Below are 19,524 nucleotides of genomic sequence, written 5' to 3'. Positions count from 1 at the left end.
AACCTTGAGTCTGGCGCCTTAGACCGCTCGGCCATCCTGACATGCTCCAACTTGTTTCAATTGTCTAATCGGAAACATATTTGCTGTGTGTAATTTACGCTAATACAATGAATTTTGTTTGAAATTTTTTTACAAGTACTGTCTTTTTGTCTATTCACAAAAAGTACTTGTCAGAAGTGGGATTCGAACCCACGCCCTCATAGAGGACCAGAACGCTCGGCCAGTTGTTAACCGGCAAGGAAACCTTGAGTCTGGCGCCTTAGACCGCTCGGCCATCCTGACAAAGACAAAAATCCAAACTTTTTCAATTGTCTAATCGTAAACATATTTGCTGTGTGTAATTTACGTTAATACAATGAATTTTGTTTGAAATTTTTTTACAAGTACTGTATCTTTTGTCTATTCACAAAAAGCATTTGTCAGAATTGGGATTCGAACCCACGCCCTCATAGAGGACCAGAACGCTCGGCCAGCTCTTAACTGGGCAAGGAACCTTAAGTCTGGCGCCTTAGACCGCTCGGCCATCCTGACATACAGCAAAGCTTTGCAATTGTCTCATCAGAAACATATTTGCTGTGTGTAATTTACGCTAATGCAATGAACTTTGTTTGAGATTTTTTTACAAGTACTGTATCTTTTTGTCTATTCACAAAAAGTATGTGTCAGAAGCGGGATTCGAACCCACGCCCAAATAGAGGACCAGAATGCTCAGCCAGCTGTTAACTGGCAAGGAAACCTTAAGTCTGGCGCCTTAGACCGCTCGGCCATCCTGACATGCTCCAAATTTTTTCAATTGTCTAATCGTAAACATATTTGCTGTGTGTAATTTACGCTAATATAATGAATTTTGTTTGAGATTTTTTTACAAGTACTGTATCTTTTTGTCTATTTACAAAAAGTATTTGTCAGAAGTGGGATTCGAACCCACGCCCTCATAGAGGACCAGAATGCTCGGCCAATTGTTAACCGGCAAGGAAACCTTGAGTCTGGCGCCTTAGACCGCTCGGCCATCCTGACATGCTCCAATTTCTTTCAATTGTCTAATCGCAAACATATTTGCTGTGTGTAATTTACGCTAATACAATGAACTTTGTTTGAGATTTTTATACAAATACTGTATCTTTTTGTCTATTCACAAAAAGTATTTGTCAGAAGTGGGACTCGAACCCACGCCCTCATAAAGGACCAGAACGCTCGGCCAGTTGATAACTGGCAAGGAAACCTTGAGTCTGGCGCCTTAGACCGCTCGGCCATCCTGACATACAGCAAAGCTTTGCAATTGTCTCATCAGAAACATATTTGCTGTGTGTAATTTACGCTAATACAATGAACTTTGTTTGAGATTTTTTACAAGTACTGTATCTTTTTGTCTATTCACAAAAAGTATTTATCAGAAGTGGGATTCGAACCCACGCCCTCATAGAGGACCAGAATGCTCAGCCAGCTGTTAACTGGCAAGGAAACTTAAGTCTGGCATCTTAGACCGCTCGGCCATCCTGACATGCTCCAAACTTTTTCAATTGTCTAATCGTAAACATATTTGCTGTGTGTAATTTACGCTAATACAATGAATTTTGTTTGAAATTTTTTTACAAGTACTGTCTTTTTGTCTATTCACAAAAAGTATTTGTCAGAAGTGGGATTCGAACCCACCCCCTCATAGAGAACCAGAACGCTCGGCCAGTTGTTAACCGGCAAGGAAACCTTGAGTCTGGCGCCTTAGACCGCTCGGCCATCCTGACATGCTCCAACTTTTTTCAATTGTCTAATCGGAAACATATTTGCTGTGTGTAATTTACGCTAATACAATGAACTTTGTTTGAGATTTTTATACAAGTACTGTATCTTTTTGTCTATTCACATAAAGTATTTGTCAGAAGTGGGATTCGAACCCACGCCCTCATAGAGGACCAGAATGCTCAGCCAGCTGTTAACTGGCAAGGAAACTTAAGTCTGGCGCCTTAGACCGCTCGGCCATCCTGACATGCTCCAAACTTTTTTAATTGTCTAATCGTAAACATATTTGCTGTGTGTAATTCACGCTAATACAATGAATTTAGTTTGAATTTTTTTTACAAATACTGTATCTTTTTGTCTATTTACGATTCGAACCCACGCCCTCATAGAGGACCAGAATGCTCAGCCAGCTGTTAACTGGCAAGGAAACTTAAGTCTGGCGCCTTAAACCGCTCGGCCATCCTGACATGCTCCAAACTTTTTCAATTGTCTAATCGTAAACATATTTGCTGTGTGTAATTTACGCTAATACAATGAATTTTGTTTGAAATTTTTTTACAAGTACTGTCTTTTTGTCTATTCACAAAAAGTATTTGTCAGAAGTGGGATTCGAACCCACGCCCTCATAGAGGACCAGAACGCTCGGCCAATTGTTAACCAGCAAGGAAACCTTGAGTCTGGCGCCTTAGACCGCTCGGCCATCCTGACATGCTTCAATTTCTTTCAATTGTCTAATCGGAAACATATTTGCTGTGTGTAATTTACGCTAATACAATGAACTTTGTTTGAGATTTTTATACAAGTACTGTATCTTTTTGTCCTTTCACAAAAAGTATTTTTCAGAAGTGGGATTCGAACCCACGCCCTCATAGAGAACCAGAACGCTCGGCCAGCTGTTAACTGGCAAGGAAACCTTAAGTCTGGCGCCTTAGACCGCTCGGCCATCCTGACATACAGCAAAGCTTTGCAATTGTCTCATCAGAAACATATTTGCTGTGTGTAATTTACGCTAATACAATGAACTTTGTTTGAGATTTTTTTACAAGTACTGTATCTTTTTGTCTATTCACAAAAAGTATTTGTCAGAAGTGGGATTCGAACCCACGCCCTCATAGAGGACCAGAATGCTCAGCCAGCTGTTAACTGGCAAGGAAACCTTAAGTCTGGCGCCTTAGACCGCTCGGCCATCCTGACATGCTCCAAACTTTTTCAATTGTCTAATCGTAAACATATTTGCTGTGTGTAATTTACGCTAATACAATGAATTTTGTTTGAGATTTTTTTACAAGTACTGTATCTTTTTGTCTATTTACAAAAAGTATTTGTCAGAAGTGGGATTCGAACCCACGCCCTCATAGAGGACCAGAATGCTCAGCCAGCTGTTAACTGGCAAGGAAACTTAAGTCTGGCGCCTTAGACCGCTCGGCCATCCTGACATGCTCCAAACTTTTTCAATTGTCTAATCGTAAACATATTTGCTGTGTGTAATTTACGCTAATACAATGAATTTTGTTTGAAATTTTTTTACAAGTACTGTCTTTTTGTCTATTCACAAAAAGTATTTGTCAGAAGTGGGATTCGAACCCACGCCCTCATAGAGGACCAGAATGCTCACCCAGCTGTTAACTGGCAAGGAAACCTTAAGTCTGGCGCCTTAGACCGCTCGGCCATCTTGACATACAGCATAGTTTTGCAATTGCCTAATCGTAAACATATTTGCTGTGTGTAATTTACGCTAATACAATGAACTTTGTTTGAGATTTTTATACAAGTACTGTATCTTTTTGTCTATTCACAAAAAGTATTTGTCAGAAGTGGGATTCGAACCCACGCCCTCATAGAGGACCAGAACGCTCGGCCAGTTGTTAACTGGCAAGGAAACCTTGAGCCTGGCGCCTTAGACCGCTCGGCCATCCTGACATACTTGAAATTCTTGCAATTGTCTAATCGTAAAAATATTTGCTGTATGTAATCTACGCTAATACAATGAATTTTGTTTGAGATTTTTTACAAGTACTGTATCTTTTTGTCTATTCACAAAAAGTATTTGTCAGAAGTGGGATTCGAACCCACGCCCTCATAGAGGACCAGAACGCTCGGCCAGCTCTTAACTGGCAAGGAAACCTTGAGTCCGGCGACTTAGACCGCTCGGCCACCCTGACACACAGCAAAGTATTGGAATTGTCTAATCGTAAACATATTTGCTGTGTGTAATTTACGCTAATACAATGAACTTTGTTTCAGATTTTTTTTACATGTACTGTATCTTTTTGTCTATTCACAAAAAGCATCTGTGAGAAGTGGGATTCGAACCCACGCCCTCATAGAGGACCACTATTCTCGACCAGCTCTTAACTGGTAAGGAAACCTTGAGTCCGGCGACTTAGACCGCTCGGCCATCTTGACATACAGCATAGTCTTGCAATTGTCTAATTGTAAATATATTTCCTGTGTGTAATTTACGCTAATACAATGAACTTTGTTTGAAATTTTTTTACAAGTACTGTATCTTTTTGTCTATTCACAAAAAGCATTTGTCAGAAGTGGGATTCGAACCCACGCCCTCATAGAGGACCAGAACGCTCGGCCAGTTGTTAACTGGCAAGGAAACCTTGAGTCTGGCGCCTTAGACCGCTCGGTTAATCTAAACAATTTTGCGCGAGACGTATAATTCTCTGATTGTTTATATCTGTGTTTCTTACGCGAGCATAATGTAAAATTTACATTATGCTGATTTACATTGTAAATGATAATTCCTTTTGGGAATACATACGTGTAGGTATCCAAACATTCATTAAATATTCGAGGAATAAAATTTTTTTTTTTTTTATTTATTATTTAATAGACAATCAGAAGACAAAGTTTCTATTAGCCTATGTGATAAATTATATTTGGCGTTTAGAGGTCTCCTCCATTGAAGAGATCCTCTGCTAGAATTATTCTATAGCTGTCTGTATATAATTTAATATTGCAGGTCCTTTGGCCATTTCCTCTTGAGTCTTCTTGTTTGAACCATTTTGTTGATAATTTGTATTTCAGCGTTCGAATGATCATCAATTTTGTTGTGATAAGAACAGCTCCGGGTCTTTATAATTTCATTTACAGTTTTAATTTCCAGGTCCCTGTGGATGGTCTCATTAGTTACGTACCAAGGCGCATCTACCATTGCCCTTAATATTTTGTTCTGGGTACGCTGTATAATTTTTATGTTTGATGCACTTGCACATCCCCATAATTCTATTCCGTAGCTCCATATTGGTACTAGTACAGTTTTGTATATTAAAGTCTTGTTTGCGTATGACATTTTCGATTTTCTGCCAATTAGCCAGTATAGTTGTTTGAATTTTTTCATTGTTTGTTTGCTTTTTTGTTTGATATGGGGACCCCATGTGAGTCTACGGTCTAGATGAAGCCCTAAATAATTAATGCTGGTACTAGGAGGAATTTCGATGTTATTTATAAATACGGCCTCACAGTTTTGAGTTCTCGTTGTAAACGTGATATGTTTTGATTTGTCTTCATTTATACTTATTTTCCATCCTTTCAGCCATTCTTCAAGTGCGAATAGATGTTCTTGTAAGTTTAGAGATGCGATTACTGGATCTTGATGTGTTGCCATGATCATTGTGTCATCCGCGAATGTACCCGTAATTGTGTTGTTATGTGTTGGTAAGTCGTGTGTATATACTGTGTATAAAATTGGTCCTAATACACTACCCTGTGGTACTCCCGATTTTATTGGATGAAAATCTGATACTGCATCTCTTACTCTTGTCCTGAAGTATCTGCCAGTCAAGAATGACTTCAGTATTTTATATAATTGATTTGGTAAGCATTTTTTAATTTTGGCTATCAATCCATCATGCCACACTCTATCGAATGCTTGTTTTACGTCGATGAATACCGCAGAGCAATACTCACTGTCTTCAAAAGCTTTGTGAATGATTGAAGTTATCCTATGAGCCTGTTGTATAGTGGAGTGAGATTGTCTAAAACCAAATTGATGATCTGGTATCGCGGTAAGATTTTCTTGGATTCTTACTAGTAATATTTTTTCCAATAGTTTAGATATAACCGGTTGAAGACTAATTGGTCTGTATGAATTAGCCATATGACTAGGTTTACCTTGTTTTTGTAACATTATTACTTCGGAGTTCTTTAGGTCCTTTGGCCAATATCCCAAACGTCGTACTCCATTGAATATATAAGTCAGCATTATTAGACCTTTTCTTGGCAGTTCTTTCAAAATTTTAGCATCCAATTGATCAATTCCTGGACATTTCTTGTTATTTAAAAGTGAAATTTGTCTCTTAATTTCTTTTGGTGTAACCTGTTTAATGTTTTCAGTAGTGCCTTTTATCTCATTAACTTCATCAGATACTCGCGGTTGTTGACTATTTTCATTTGGAGTAAATACGTTTCTTAGATAGTCCGCAAACATATTCGCCTTTTCTTGATCACTCCTAGCCCATGGTCCTTCCGAATCTAATCTTATTGCCGAGTTAGTTGTTATAGGTCTTCTAGTTTTTTTAATTGGTGTCCAAATCGTGTTATCATACTTGTTAAGATTAGTAATATAGTTCATTATGCCAATTTCTCTCCACTGTTTTAATTCATGTTTAAGTTTTCTTGCCAAATTATTGTATATTGTTTTATCGTGCTGGTTATGACTTCTTTGCCAGACATTTCTTGCCTTTCGTTTATCCTTTATAAGCTGCCTAATTTCCATTGGTACGTTGATTTCCAGTTTATGTTGCGCTAGTTCTGGTGTGGCAAACCTAGCGGCTTGTTGAAGAGTACTTATAAACTGTTCAGTTATTTCGTCGAGATCGTTTTCATTTTTAATTCTTACTTTAAGGTTGATTTTTGAATCAATTACATTTCTGAAACACTCCCAATTCGTTTTGTGGTTGTACAGTTTGCGTTGTACCTTCCGTTTTATTACATTAGTACTTAGGGTCAAAATTATGGGCGTAATATAAATATAATTACTTGAAATATTTTTTGTTATAAAAAAATCTAGCAGATCCGGTATCTTCTGTATGTCTGTTGGCCAGTAGGTGGGACTCCCAGTTGTTATTATGGTATAGTTTTTCTCATATATTAACTCTGCCAGTTGTTTACCTTTTGGAGTCGTAAGTCTTGAGCCCCATATTATATTTTTAGAGTTGAAGTCACCACCAACTATAAATTTATTTCCTAATGTTTCAAAATATTCTTCATAATCGTTTTTCTTTAGATTATATCGTGGAGGGCAATAGATGGCTGAAACAATCATATTGTGTTCGAAACCTTTTATTTTAACTGATGTTGCCTGTATATGGTTTTGTTGATATTTCGCTAACTCATAGTGTTCTATTGATGATTTTATTAGAATACCAGCCCCAGCGTGTGCTGTGTTGTCAGGATGATTAGTACCATAAAAGTTGTAGAATGGAATTTTTATGTATGAAGACTCTGTGAGATGAGTTTCGCTTATTAATAAGATGTCAATCATTTGTATTTGAAGAAACATAGTTAATTCATTTAGATGATTTAGAATGCCATTTGCATTCCATTCAGCAATCCGCAGTGAGTTAGCCATTATTTCTTAGCCAAAATAGTGAGCATCTGCATGATCATATTATTTTGTTCCATGAGTTGTTTAAACATATCTCTAAAACTGTTCAAGAAATCCTGTAGTACCGTACTTGTTTCGGGCCCGCTGGTTGCGTTTCTTTGTTGATTTCGGATGACTTCCGAGTAGCTCATGTGATTTGTGTTTCTGATGTTAATATTTTGACGACTTGTGTTTGGATCATGAATATCTCTCGTATCATGTGATTTTTTTGTTGTATATGTTTTCTTGTAAGCAGTGGAGTACGCGGCCTTGTATTCTTCGCAACCTCTGTAATTTGAGGGGTGATCTTTACCGCAAAGTGCGCACGTAGCAGGCGTACTTTTTGGTTTTACGCAAATTTTTGAGTTATGATTTTCTCCACATTTGACACAAGCAAATGGTCGATTGCAATATGTTTTGCAATGACCATAATTTTGGCATCTTGTGCATTGTATTAATCCTTTTCTCTTTTTGGGCGCTTCAATTACTACAATATGGGTTCAACAACTTCGTGATATTGTAAATTTCTTTATTATTATCAGAGGGTTCCAAATCAACAAAAAACATGTTGAGTGGCTTTTTAGTTATATACGATCTCATATTTATTATATTTCTGACCTTGTGATTTTTCTTCTCTAGTTCCGTTTTTATTTGTTGATATCGTATGTATGATGGATATTTTTGAGTACCACTCTGTATGCTCTTTCATTTCTAAGTTGATAAGTATGATAAACAGTACCTTTTGTTTTGAAAAAGTTTATAAGCAGCTTGTATTGCTCGGGCTGTTGAACATTTATTTTCACTGTATCGTCCGACATTGATTTTGTATAATATTGTTCTCTGTTTATTACACTATTAATATCAGATACCATATCAGAAAAATTATTTACATTATATAGAAATATAGGAGGTGGCCTTGTAGTTTTCTCGGTGTTATCAGTTTGTGTTTTTGTTGTTTCGGACGGATGACCTTTGTTTGTTTTTAATGCATCGAACCTGTTTCGAGTCGGCGTTATGTTTACATTTTCGACATATTTATTAGCCGATGTGCGTCTGCGTTTGCTGCCTGGTTCTATTGTTTGCCAAGAAGTTGACGGAACTATTTCGTTCATAATCGTATCGTCTGATTGATTTTTTTCATTAATTGAACTATTAGTTTTCTGATTGATGATTACTTGTTTGCTGCCTGGTTCTATTGTTTGCCAAGAAGTTGACGGAACTATTTCGTTCATAATCGTATCGTCTGATTGGTTTTTTCCATTAATTGAACTATTAGTCTTCTGTTTGTTGATTACTTGTTTAATATATTCATTGTCCATCGTCGACGTATCATGAAGAATGTTGATAGTTTCAACTAACGGAGGGATAGAATAAGTTATATTTTCTTGATTTTGCATACTTGTAATAAAATTATTCACTTATTTACAATTAAATGCCCCCCCTAAAAGGGGCATTTGTTGTACGAAACACTGTATCACTACACTAGATATTTGGTGATTAACAATCACACTTGTTGTTTACGTAACACTATTGCGCACTATTGAATTTCAGCTTCGATCCGTTCGGGTCGGCTGCTCGAGCTCAACTAAAGTTAATGAGGAATAAAATTAATGATAAATAACATTGTTTTAAATATTTTGAAATAAATACAATAAATACTGTTAATTTGAAACAAATAATTGTTTCACACCTTCAACACAGGCAATATATTTTTCGAATCATTCTAATCGGATGATAAGTTCTTTCAAAAACTGCATCACCAAATTGATTAAAACTTTTTTTTGCATCTCCGAAACCTGCCTTTGCCAATTTATCAATACGAATCAAATGTTTCTTGAATCATTTAAATTGCTCGATCCGCTTTGATATCGTCGAGAAAAAATTAAAGGTTCTTAAAAAATCCGACATTTCGACATTTCTAAACCAAGTTCAAAATGCAAAAAACTGTTCGAAAGTAAAGATCGGCCGCGTCGTTTTCTTCGTAATTAATTGCAGAAATCCTTTTTTTTAAAAAAAAAAAACTCTGTATAGAGATCAAAATTATAGTCTAAAGTTTAGACTCTAAACTGACATAAATTTTATGGAACTACGAGAAATGATTAATTATAAAAATTCATTAAATTTTGAAATAATGGGCCGAGCTTTTCGGTTATGCCATTCTATGTGCAGATTTGTGTACTCAAACTGTTTTGATTATAGATTTTTTAATGAATTGTAGATTGCAATATTTTGTTTAATTAGTTATTAATTAAGTAGATGGTTTCCAATCATTTTCATTCAGAAAGACTTGAACGATCGAGATATTATAAAATTAAATAATCGAATAATTTGGCAAAAAAAAAACTTCTTCGGGATAATTATTTAATTTCAGTGTTTTTCTAATATCTGGAGAACAAACTGTTTTTACCGAAGAGTTTGTTTATTTTAACTTATGTAATTTTTGTCTATTGCAATTTGTGTAAATATTTGATTAGAAATAAATCTCATTTACTCATACTTTCGTTTAACAATAATTATTTTTTAACTTTTTAATATGGTCATCAAGACGTGCTGATTAGTTTTTGGCAAAGGCAGAACGAGCCGTTTCGAAGATACGGAGCGTCCGCTCCGAATGATTCAAAAAACATTTTATTTTTATTAACCAGATGAAAAACTGATTAAATTTTTAGGAAGGCAGGTAGCCTAGCGGTTTTGGAGATCTAATAAAAAAAGTAAAAGAAAAGCCATTTGGCGGACTAAAATGATCACGCATATCAAATTATCAGATATTTTATAAAGATTAACCCTTTAAAAAAGTTAATTTCTTTCAAATTTTTCCAAAAATTTTAAAGCTTTTAAAACATTTAAATTATGGCACGGAAAGTTTCAGTAATTTGCCTTAAGGCACGATGCCGTACTCTCGGGGGGCCTCGCAAACGAATTTCGCCGACGCCCTGTATATATATATATATATAATATATATATATATATATATATATATATCAACATTACTTTTGAATATATATATATCAAGAGAATCAAAAAGAGTATGGTAACAATCGGGTTGAATTCTAGAAACCTTAGGTTAAGAAGTGTTCATTGCATAAGCACATAGAATACATTTGCTTGAATTTCAATCATGATGAAGTATGGAGTATCTATCGAATAGAGATATGCAACAGACTTTAGCTGCATCCATCCTGGTGCTAACTCAAATTTAACTTATTGACTAGCCGCTCATTTCACTTTCCACACTAATGACAATAATAATAAATTATCGATACCGCTATCAATTTCGATAATTTTCGATGTATAGTCATTGCCCTCGCACCTGTCTCTCGTATAATGTTTTGTTGTTGTTGAGCGATTGTTAATAAGCATTTCATTTAACGAACGACTATATGTTTGAAGTATTATTCGACCATTGTACCAGTATCATTTTATATAATAATAGTCAATTAATGAAAACTAGTTCGTTGAACTGACGAAGAGCACAATATCTATCTGGGCATTTTGTCATTGATGTGGCTCTCAAACTGTAATCGTTAATAAACTAGTTTTTGTTTCAAATTCGAAACGGTAACTTTAGACAAAATCTTAAGGTAGTATCAGTAAGTAACTTTATACCACCTAGATGCATTTCTTATCTCATTGAAATTATCTGCTCAAGCTATGGTTCAAAGAATAATGAGCATATTGCTCCGGAACATAGAGAAGTCACTTCAATAATATCACTTATATATATATATATATATATATATATATATATATATATATATATGTAGCTACATGATTGAATACCTGTGAAAGGTAACCTTTCTAGAGTCTTTTGTTACTGCGATTATTCAGCTATGTATGGGCATAAGAATTCAGGTGCCTGCCGATTCTGGCCGAAATTCAGTATCTGCAAAATATAAAAAAAACTTGTGTACCTTAAACATACGATTGAAATAATAATAAATTTAATTTATTATTATTATTATTGCATTACTTACAAGCAGGAGCGGTTCTACCTTGAATGCGATGCCGGCAAAAAATGCGGGCGCACGCCTTAGGGGGCGCCGAAACGAGATTCGAATATGAAATTTACAATATAGTTTTTTCAATATCATTCAAAAAATATATAATTTTTTTTGCATCTTTTACTAATCTTGGACAATATTTTTTAAACTTTAAAGCAACAATCTGATACACCATAGAAAAGTATATATGAATACATACAATTCGGTTCTTACGATATCAGGTAAAATTTACGATGCAATTTTAGATATTTTAAACAATGAAAAATTAAATTAAAATAATTTAGCATAAAGTACCTGTTATGTTTAATAATGAGAGGCTAGAATTTTTTTGCTCTCTATGGTTTGTTCAATGGAATAAATTGCATAAAATCTCCAAAATAAATAAGTAAATTGTTTTAAAACCCAAATATTAATATTACACATGCGTTAGAATCAAATGAAAATTTAAAAATATTCTTGCTAGCAATAATAAACATACTGACATTTTTTAGATGTCCGAAAAAGTTTCGAATAAAAATAAGAATTGAAAAAATTGGCATTCGGGCGCTGAGTACCGCAGGACCGGCCCTGCTTACTCAACATGAGAGCATCTTTTATGTACTCTTTTCCATTATAAAGTTTATCTCTCAATCATCATCATTTTAACATATGCTTAAATTTTCATGTGTCTTCAGGCTCGACTTACAAATCCCTGTATTATCTGTTTTCGCGCAAATCGTCTATAATAGTAATCGGTCGAAAAGAACTCTATATTCGAGTAAATCGTTCAATTTATTACGTGGGCCGGCCGTGGTCCCGTGGTAAGAACGTGGGCTAGCAAATCCTAGTCCCGGGTTCGAATCCAACCTCGGTCGGTTCGGTATCAAAGCAGCTTGATACCAAATTTTCACTTGAAATCATAGATTTCAAATATGATTTCAAGTGAAAATGGCCTTTCGTGGGCATAGCTGTAGTGGCAACATGCCACTTGGAAGTAAAAAAAGTCATCACTATTACAGCAATTGTAATAATTCAGCACATAGAGATGGGACAACTGTTTGGGTTGCCATCTATAATAATTGTAAGATAATTGATCACAACAGCTCATAGAACTCATAGTTCTGATCGCTGTTAAAAATATTTAAAAAAAAAAAAAAAAAAAATTTATTACGTTTTGCTCGATCACACTTTTCGTCACTTCCAGCAAATTGAAGCGTGAAAAATTTGTAGATTAGTAATTTTTTATGTTTATAATTTACAATTCTTTTACTAACAGAAACACTGCTTAGTTATAAATAAAAATGTATATAAATTATGCTTGGCATGACAAAATATAGCAAACAATTTGTATATAGAAAAAAATATTTTTGTAAATAGAAAGAATTATTCATTAAAAAATAACAGATGGTTGAAAATCGCAGTAGTTGTTTGAAGAATTATTTCGAATGAGCATTATTGTTCCAGCAAACGATTGTGTTCAGATTATATAGAGTCCACTTAAAGACATGTAGGTAATGACCAATAATAATAATAAACGTTTTATAAGGCATGCGCATCAATTCTAATCCTAAGTGGTGACCACTTTAAATGTATTATAATATAGTTAGCATTTTTTATATAATTATAAATTGTTTGACTGAAAAGTACGTATGGTATGCAAAACACGCATGTGTGCATAATGTATTTAATCGCATTTGAAATTTACCATAATGTCTATAATAATTAACCTAATTAAGTTATTGTAATCGTCCAAAGGTCGAAAATAAAAAGTTTTTTATTTATTTATGTTTGAAAGGTTTCCGAGCATTTTGGCATAACTTAGAAAAAATAGATGTTTGTATGTGTGTGAGTGTGCGCGCATGTGTGGATACAATTTTTGTCCACAATTTCGGGCGCACGAATCAACCGATTTGAATAATTAAAAAAACTTTTGATTTGTATTATATTAATGGTGCTTGTGTTGAGAGTGTGAAGAAACGATTCGTTTTTGGGAAAGGCACTTTTTACTTCAAAATTTCATTTTTTTTTAAATTTATTTAATATAAATAAAATTTTTATAACATTTTTTCTAAATAATTTGGATCTTAAATTAAATTCTATCTAAAATCCTAAAGCTCAGTTATATACTTCAAAAAATAATTTTAACTTTGCAATTCAGTTTATATAATGCTTAAAAATTTGAGATAAGATCCCTCATTTTAACCCCACTTCATTAAGTTTTATTTATTTTCTTTTTATATAAACATATGTAAACGATTTCGTCTAATTTATAAGCTTTTTTTGTTTATAAAATACGAATAATGTAAGTTACATATTTATAATAATTTATTTGAAATCATTTAATACTCTTCGAATATTTCATTACGGTACCGGAAGTTCCAGCAATTTGCCTTAAGGCACGACGCCATGCACTACTAGTTATTATACATATATTAAATGTTTGAATTTGTGGTGTGCGATTCAGGCGGTTTTACTAATTTTTTAATGTGAAACTTATAAATGTTGGAGTTTTACTATAAATTGATATGACATTCAAATTTTAGTAAATGAAACGTGTTAACACATTTTAAAACTTGTATTGAACTCTCTATAAAATTGTAATAATTTAATTGCCCTTAAAAATATTAATAAAGTATGTTGAAAATATATTACAACTTGAAAGAGCAACTAATAGGTTTCTTTCTAATCGCCAATGTTGAATTGAACAAAAACAATTCATAAAATAATAAACGGATTGCAATTTAAATTGAAATAAAAAAATATTTTAGATATTTCATATGCAATTTTTTAGGCCAAAATATCCGTTTTGAGCCTACTTAACTAAAAAATAAAGAACTCTAAACATATACGAGTAAAATGTTTTACGAACTATTCAAAATGAAGTAAATTCAATCTTACACACATACAAATCATACATCTATTTTTTTATTTGCGTCAAAATAATCAGAACATCTTTAAATGTAAAAAATCTAAGAATTTTTATTTTTTGATTTATTTGCTATTTCAACGATTCAATGCTGGGCGTTAAAAGTTAACTAATGCAACGTTATTTAAATTTTTATGGTTTTGTTTAGTGTAGGTCTTTTGTATAAATAATATATATATATATATATATATATATATATTTATATTTTTTCTAGCTGGATCATTAGTATTATTCTAGGCTGTGTATTGTATCAAAGCCTCTATTCTAGACCTTGCATTAGAAATTCATTCGTCATGTGTTTCTTAATGGGCATTCCTATGATAAAAAGATGGATTCTGATATAGCTACATAGACAAATCGTTTAATATAAAGAATGAATGAATAATAATGCATACTCTCTAAAAGTACTTTGTTGATTGAGAAAAGTAGATGTGATTTATATAAATTCTTTGGTAAGACCACCAAAGTCGTTTATAAATGCGCATTGGGTTTATAAAAGACTTAGTTATCTCGTAAATAGTATGAACATGAAGACATAAAACTAATTAAAAATTTGTTTATTATATAATAGAATAATATGACATATTTCTGCATCAATATTTTATTATCTTAATATTTTAATGTGTCTTATTTTTAACATTTTATAAAGGTACTTCAATTTAGGATACTTATAATGCATTACTGCTCATTTTTGCTTTTGTAATTTAATATAACTTTATTTTCAACTACCCGTAGGGTAGTTATAGTAATGGGCCGAAAATCAAAAATGAATATTTTTGCATATCTTTACGTTTTGAAGGTTTCTGAACTTTTTCTCATACATCAGAAAAAATAGATGTGTGTTTGTGTATGTAAAAAAAATTTTGTCCACATTTTCGGGCGGACGAATCAACCGATTTGAATGGTTCAAAAAACATTCGATTCCTATTGTTAAGGAGATTATTTAATATTCCTCGAATATTTCATTACGGTACGGGAAGTACCAGCAATGTGACTTAAGGCACAATGCCATTCACCACTAGTAGTGATTTCCGTTTAGCACGGCTTCTCCATAAACGAGTGAGTTTTTAGAGTTACACGGTTAATTAATTAATTTTTAATTAATTGTGCATGTAAATAAATCTCTCTCTTCCTCATTCCTATCAGCTTAACTTTTTATACCATTTCTATTTTAATGTAATACGTAGTTTTAATTTTGTTGTTGTCATACCTTAATTGACCACATACAGTTATTCTTGTTATTTTTTATTTTTTTGAGAAATATCATCTCCTGAAAAGATCATCTGGTGATGGATTGGATATAAATTCTTAAACGTTAGAAATAAGTAAATAATTTAAATTTCTAGTTTACATTATAGCCACTTCAATTTAGGATACCTATAATAGATTTCTGCTCGTTTTTGCTTTTGTAATTGAATATATCTTCATTTTTTTAGTTAGAACAGCAATAAAAATTTAATGATACTCAATATATTTCATGTAGATTTTTATAGGGCCACCTAACGGTTGACCTATATTATTATTATTGAAATGTTTCCTTTACTGATGAATTTATACTTCAATTTCCTGGAACATGTTTCAAATAATTGTTGGTTTTAATATAAAAAATGTGTTCTTTGACAAAAACGACTTAACTCGATGTGATAGAGGAGACTGGGTACGATTGTGCCTTGTTACGATAGTGACAGTCGTCATAACTGCTGAACTATGCTGATTTTGAGATAGGGTCCAAAGATGAAAGATTTAGTACGATGGTTTAAACAAGTTCTCACTATTGCTTTCAGTCAGTGCCTTACATTAACGTTATCTGTAGACTACATTAGTGTGGGTTGGGTACCGTTGTGACAAATTTTGTGAGCACGGATGTGACATTAGTTATATTTCTTGTCATTTTCGAGTAAAGATGAAACCGATAAAAAATCTAACTTAATTAGGGCAAAACTTGCAAGAGAAAAAAAAGAAAGTGGATGGTTGTGGTACTCTCCCATTTCTTGTATAATTTGATTTTATGACTAATCCATAGTATTTAAAAACAGTATTTTAGTATTTTCATGTAGACATACGTTCAAATTGCCATTTAATTTACTTTTCTCCCAGCTAACTGGTATACAACATAATTAGGCATCAAAAATTGGCACAGCCAGTCTTCTATAATGTGTAGACTGGTTGAAGATGTAATCAACGAATGTAGTCTACGATGATAATCAACGAGATGTAATCAAAGATGTAGTCTACGAATAACACACTATCCATTTGTGATTTTTTCAAATCAGTATTTTGTGAAAATATTGTGTAATTTCAAGTTAATGTTTATAATACATAGTGTAGTGCATTACCATATCCTAATACCATGGATTATTAAAATTTTCCAATTTAACACTAAGATCAACTAATTTTTCCACTGAATGAAGGCTAGGATTATAGCCGAAACGTATGGATTTAAAATAAATTTTTGAAAGAAATTCATGTTTTTTTATTGATGTTATGCCCGATTATTAGACTTTGTTAATATATATATATATATATATATATATATATATTTATATATATATATATTTCTACGATGTTACTTTTCTATATCTATGTTCGTAATAAGATTTGTCAATATGAGCAACGGCAATGCCACGATCGGATTACAGATATAATACGCAAGCTTTCAATAGCTAAAGAGCACGATTTGTAACAAGAATGATTTTAGGAACGTGACTGTATAAAAATTAGACTAATAATACGAGATCACAAGTTTGATATTCAATCACACAGCTTTCACAAGCTCTGGTTGTCTTTTATTAAAAACTATATTGTTTTACATAAAAAGATAAAAATATTTGCTACAATGCAGTATTTTCATAACTTTCAAATAAATATGTGTTGGTGCAGCTATGCTTCAAGAGATTTAAGTATTGCCTTTGTATGAAACTTTGTCAGAAGAATTCATTATCAGGGTTGGAGAATAAAAATTAATTTGATATATCTATTTCTTAAATTATCGTTTTTAACTTATTTGACTTTTTTAATCACTATTTTCTCATTGTTTACACTTTTGGTTTAGTTGAACCTGTTTACTTCACGTGTAAGTTCTTATATAAAAAAAACTATATTGAGTACATATATATTCAGTCTATCTAAAAATAAAAATACACCTTATGAAACAATTAAATAATACATACTTAAAAATTATATAGAGGTCTAAAAACTACATGTTCAAAACCAAAAAATTAGTAGTGTATGCCATCATTCCTCAAGGCAAATTGCTGATAAGTAATCGTAATCGTCAAAAAATGAAAACTTAAAATTTTTGTATATCAACGTTTTAGAGGTTTCTGATTTTTTTGGCATACCTTAGAAAAAGTGGATGTGTATATGTGTGTGTATATATGTAGATACAATTTTCCGTCAATGTTTTTGCGAGCATCGCTAAACCAATTTGAATTATACAAAAAGCAGTCGATTCTCATAGATAAGGAGACGTGCTGATTAGTTTTTGTCAAAAGTTGGTCTAGCTGATACGGAGATACGGAGCAAAGAGTGCAGAATATTGCAATTAACTTTGTGAGAGAAGTGAGCATATGATTTAAATGATTCAAAAGACATTTCACTTGTATTGACATGAGGAAGAAATGGTTAAATTTCTGTAAAGGCAGATTCAGGGGTTTTGGGGATACAGATTTTTTTTAAAAAAAACGTACGCTTTTCATACTTATGAAAAACTTTATAGAAATTTTAAATTTATGAAATTACAAAAGACAGTTTGCATTAAATTTCCAAGATTTAAAAATATATCGTTATTTTAAAAAGAGCAATTTTTTAGTTCAGTTTTTTAAACATTCTAATTTTTCAAATGTTTTCAAATTTTTTAAATTTTCAAGTGTTCAAAAAAGTCCAAACTTCCTAAAAACAAACAATTTTTTTTTCTCAGTTTTTAACATTTTTAAAATTATGGTACGAATTTTATTAATTTTAATTTAAGTTTTTCTTGAAATTAAATACCTTTTAATTTTTTTTTTCACTAACATAATATCGCTCTTAAAGTAGGTCAAACCTAACTTAGTTTCTTGTTTTTTTACTAGATGGATGTCTGGTTTTTGTTTTTATCTATGCACCTTTAAACATCTCAAAGAAATATTACACATATATATATATATATATATATATATATATATATATGTATGTATATATATATATCTGTATACAATTGTTTTTCAGTTTATTTATTTAGAAGAAATACGACAGCATCAGACGAAGCACGAAACGACAACAATTATTTTCCACTCGGACAATTCAGATGAGAAAGCATCAAAGTGTAAAACTAAATAATATCTTTCTGCGACAAACAGCAATATCTAATTACAAGAGGCAATTATCTTCCTGCTACTTACCTACAATTGAATTGAATCTTTTAAATTTAAAAAAGAATACGGTGAAATAAGAATTAAAATTCATACCTCGACTTTGTATAAATAGTTACCTTGTGACATTTCTCTATGGCTTTGTCCTGACGAAACATCGTCTAGGATATAACTGGCTTTTTGTATGTTATTTCAGACGTTTCGTGGTATTTATTTATGAGCTTCTATATTCTTCCTGGCCGGAGAAACTATTACCGTTGTTAATTTAAGAAAAATACTCATGAATAAAATTAACAATTATTATCTAGAGCAGATGATCTCGTACTCGGGTTTGCGGGAATATATTGGTATTTGTCTGTATAATTGTAATTAACTGTCTGTGGGGTAAGCTATAGTAATGGGCTAAAATTGAAAATGAAAATTTATGCATTTCTTCACGTTTTAGAGGTTTCTGAACATTTTGACTTACGTCAGAAAAAATAAATGTGTGTGTGTTTGGGTGGAGACAATTTTTCGTCGACAATTTCGGGCGTATAGAGTACGGATATAGTACATATAGTACATATAGTACATATAGTTATATAGTACAGATTATCCCATTTGAATGGTTCATAAACATTTGATCCCTATTTATGAAGAGACAGGTCCAGCGACCAAAAAATGGCAGTTTTTGAAAGAACTAAGGATCCGATTTGAATGATTTAAAAAACTTTCTGCTTGTGTTGACAAAACTATTGCTTCTGGAGAAAGAAATTTCTTTTTTATTTCATTTTTTTTTAATTTTCAGAAAAAAATATCTAAAAAAAAATCCGATTTCAATTTTAATTCTAGCTGAGGTTCTAAGTTTCATTTATATGCTTCAAATAAATAATTTTTTGTTTATTTACTTTTTATAAAATAAGAATAATGAGAGTTACAATATTTATAATAATC

At 32.4% G+C, this 19,524-nt stretch overlaps 1 protein-coding gene and 12 non-coding genes across 13 annotated transcripts in view; 1 reads left to right on the top strand and 12 right to left on the bottom strand.

Moving 5' to 3' along the window:
• Positions 1-5,358, top strand: part of LOC113376008 — an 89,068-nt gene extending 83,710 nt beyond the window's left edge. The window contains exon 8 of the mRNA XM_026615939.1: positions 5,285-5,358. Coding sequence (XP_026471724.1) covers positions 5,285-5,358 — 74 coding nt within the window. The remainder of the gene's footprint in view (positions 1-5,284) is intronic.
• Positions 169-282, bottom strand: Trnal-caa. The gene is made up of 2 exons: positions 245-282; positions 169-213 (listed from the first exon to the last, which is right to left on the bottom strand). It is a non-coding gene; the product is annotated as a tRNA-Leu (tRNA).
• Positions 418-531, bottom strand: Trnal-uaa. The gene is made up of 2 exons: positions 494-531; positions 418-462 (listed from the first exon to the last, which is right to left on the bottom strand). It is a non-coding gene; the product is annotated as a tRNA-Leu (tRNA).
• On the bottom strand, positions 661-774 carry Trnal-uaa. Its single transcript has 2 exons — positions 737-774; positions 661-705 (listed from the first exon to the last, which is right to left on the bottom strand). It is a non-coding gene; the product is annotated as a tRNA-Leu (tRNA).
• On the bottom strand, positions 904-1,017 carry Trnal-caa. The gene is made up of 2 exons: positions 980-1,017; positions 904-948 (listed from the first exon to the last, which is right to left on the bottom strand). It is a non-coding gene; the product is annotated as a tRNA-Leu (tRNA).
• Positions 1,147-1,260, bottom strand: Trnal-caa. The gene is made up of 2 exons: positions 1,223-1,260; positions 1,147-1,191 (listed from the first exon to the last, which is right to left on the bottom strand). It is a non-coding gene; the product is annotated as a tRNA-Leu (tRNA).
• Positions 1,629-1,742, bottom strand: Trnal-caa. The gene is made up of 2 exons: positions 1,705-1,742; positions 1,629-1,673 (listed from the first exon to the last, which is right to left on the bottom strand). It is a non-coding gene; the product is annotated as a tRNA-Leu (tRNA).
• On the bottom strand, positions 1,872-1,984 carry Trnal-uaa. The gene is made up of 2 exons: positions 1,947-1,984; positions 1,872-1,916 (listed from the first exon to the last, which is right to left on the bottom strand). It is a non-coding gene; the product is annotated as a tRNA-Leu (tRNA).
• Trnal-caa lies at positions 2,332-2,445 on the bottom strand. Its single transcript has 2 exons — positions 2,408-2,445; positions 2,332-2,376 (listed from the first exon to the last, which is right to left on the bottom strand). It is a non-coding gene; the product is annotated as a tRNA-Leu (tRNA).
• On the bottom strand, positions 2,818-2,931 carry Trnal-uaa. The gene is made up of 2 exons: positions 2,894-2,931; positions 2,818-2,862 (listed from the first exon to the last, which is right to left on the bottom strand). It is a non-coding gene; the product is annotated as a tRNA-Leu (tRNA).
• Positions 3,061-3,173, bottom strand: Trnal-uaa. The gene is made up of 2 exons: positions 3,136-3,173; positions 3,061-3,105 (listed from the first exon to the last, which is right to left on the bottom strand). It is a non-coding gene; the product is annotated as a tRNA-Leu (tRNA).
• Trnal-uaa lies at positions 3,301-3,414 on the bottom strand. Its single transcript has 2 exons — positions 3,377-3,414; positions 3,301-3,345 (listed from the first exon to the last, which is right to left on the bottom strand). It is a non-coding gene; the product is annotated as a tRNA-Leu (tRNA).
• Positions 3,544-3,657, bottom strand: Trnal-caa. The gene is made up of 2 exons: positions 3,620-3,657; positions 3,544-3,588 (listed from the first exon to the last, which is right to left on the bottom strand). It is a non-coding gene; the product is annotated as a tRNA-Leu (tRNA).
• Positions 5,359-19,524: the final 14,166 nt, after the last annotated feature.

This window comes from Ctenocephalides felis, unplaced genomic scaffold (genome assembly GCF_003426905.1).
Source record: "Ctenocephalides felis isolate EL2017-DRISC unplaced genomic scaffold, ASM342690v1 CF-g0.4_SCAFFOLD_01886, whole genome shotgun sequence".
Classification (NCBI taxonomy): domain Eukaryota; kingdom Metazoa; phylum Arthropoda; class Insecta; order Siphonaptera; family Pulicidae; genus Ctenocephalides; species Ctenocephalides felis.
Note: the sequence above shows the minus strand (reverse complement) of the source record. Positions and strands in the feature narration are given on the sequence as shown.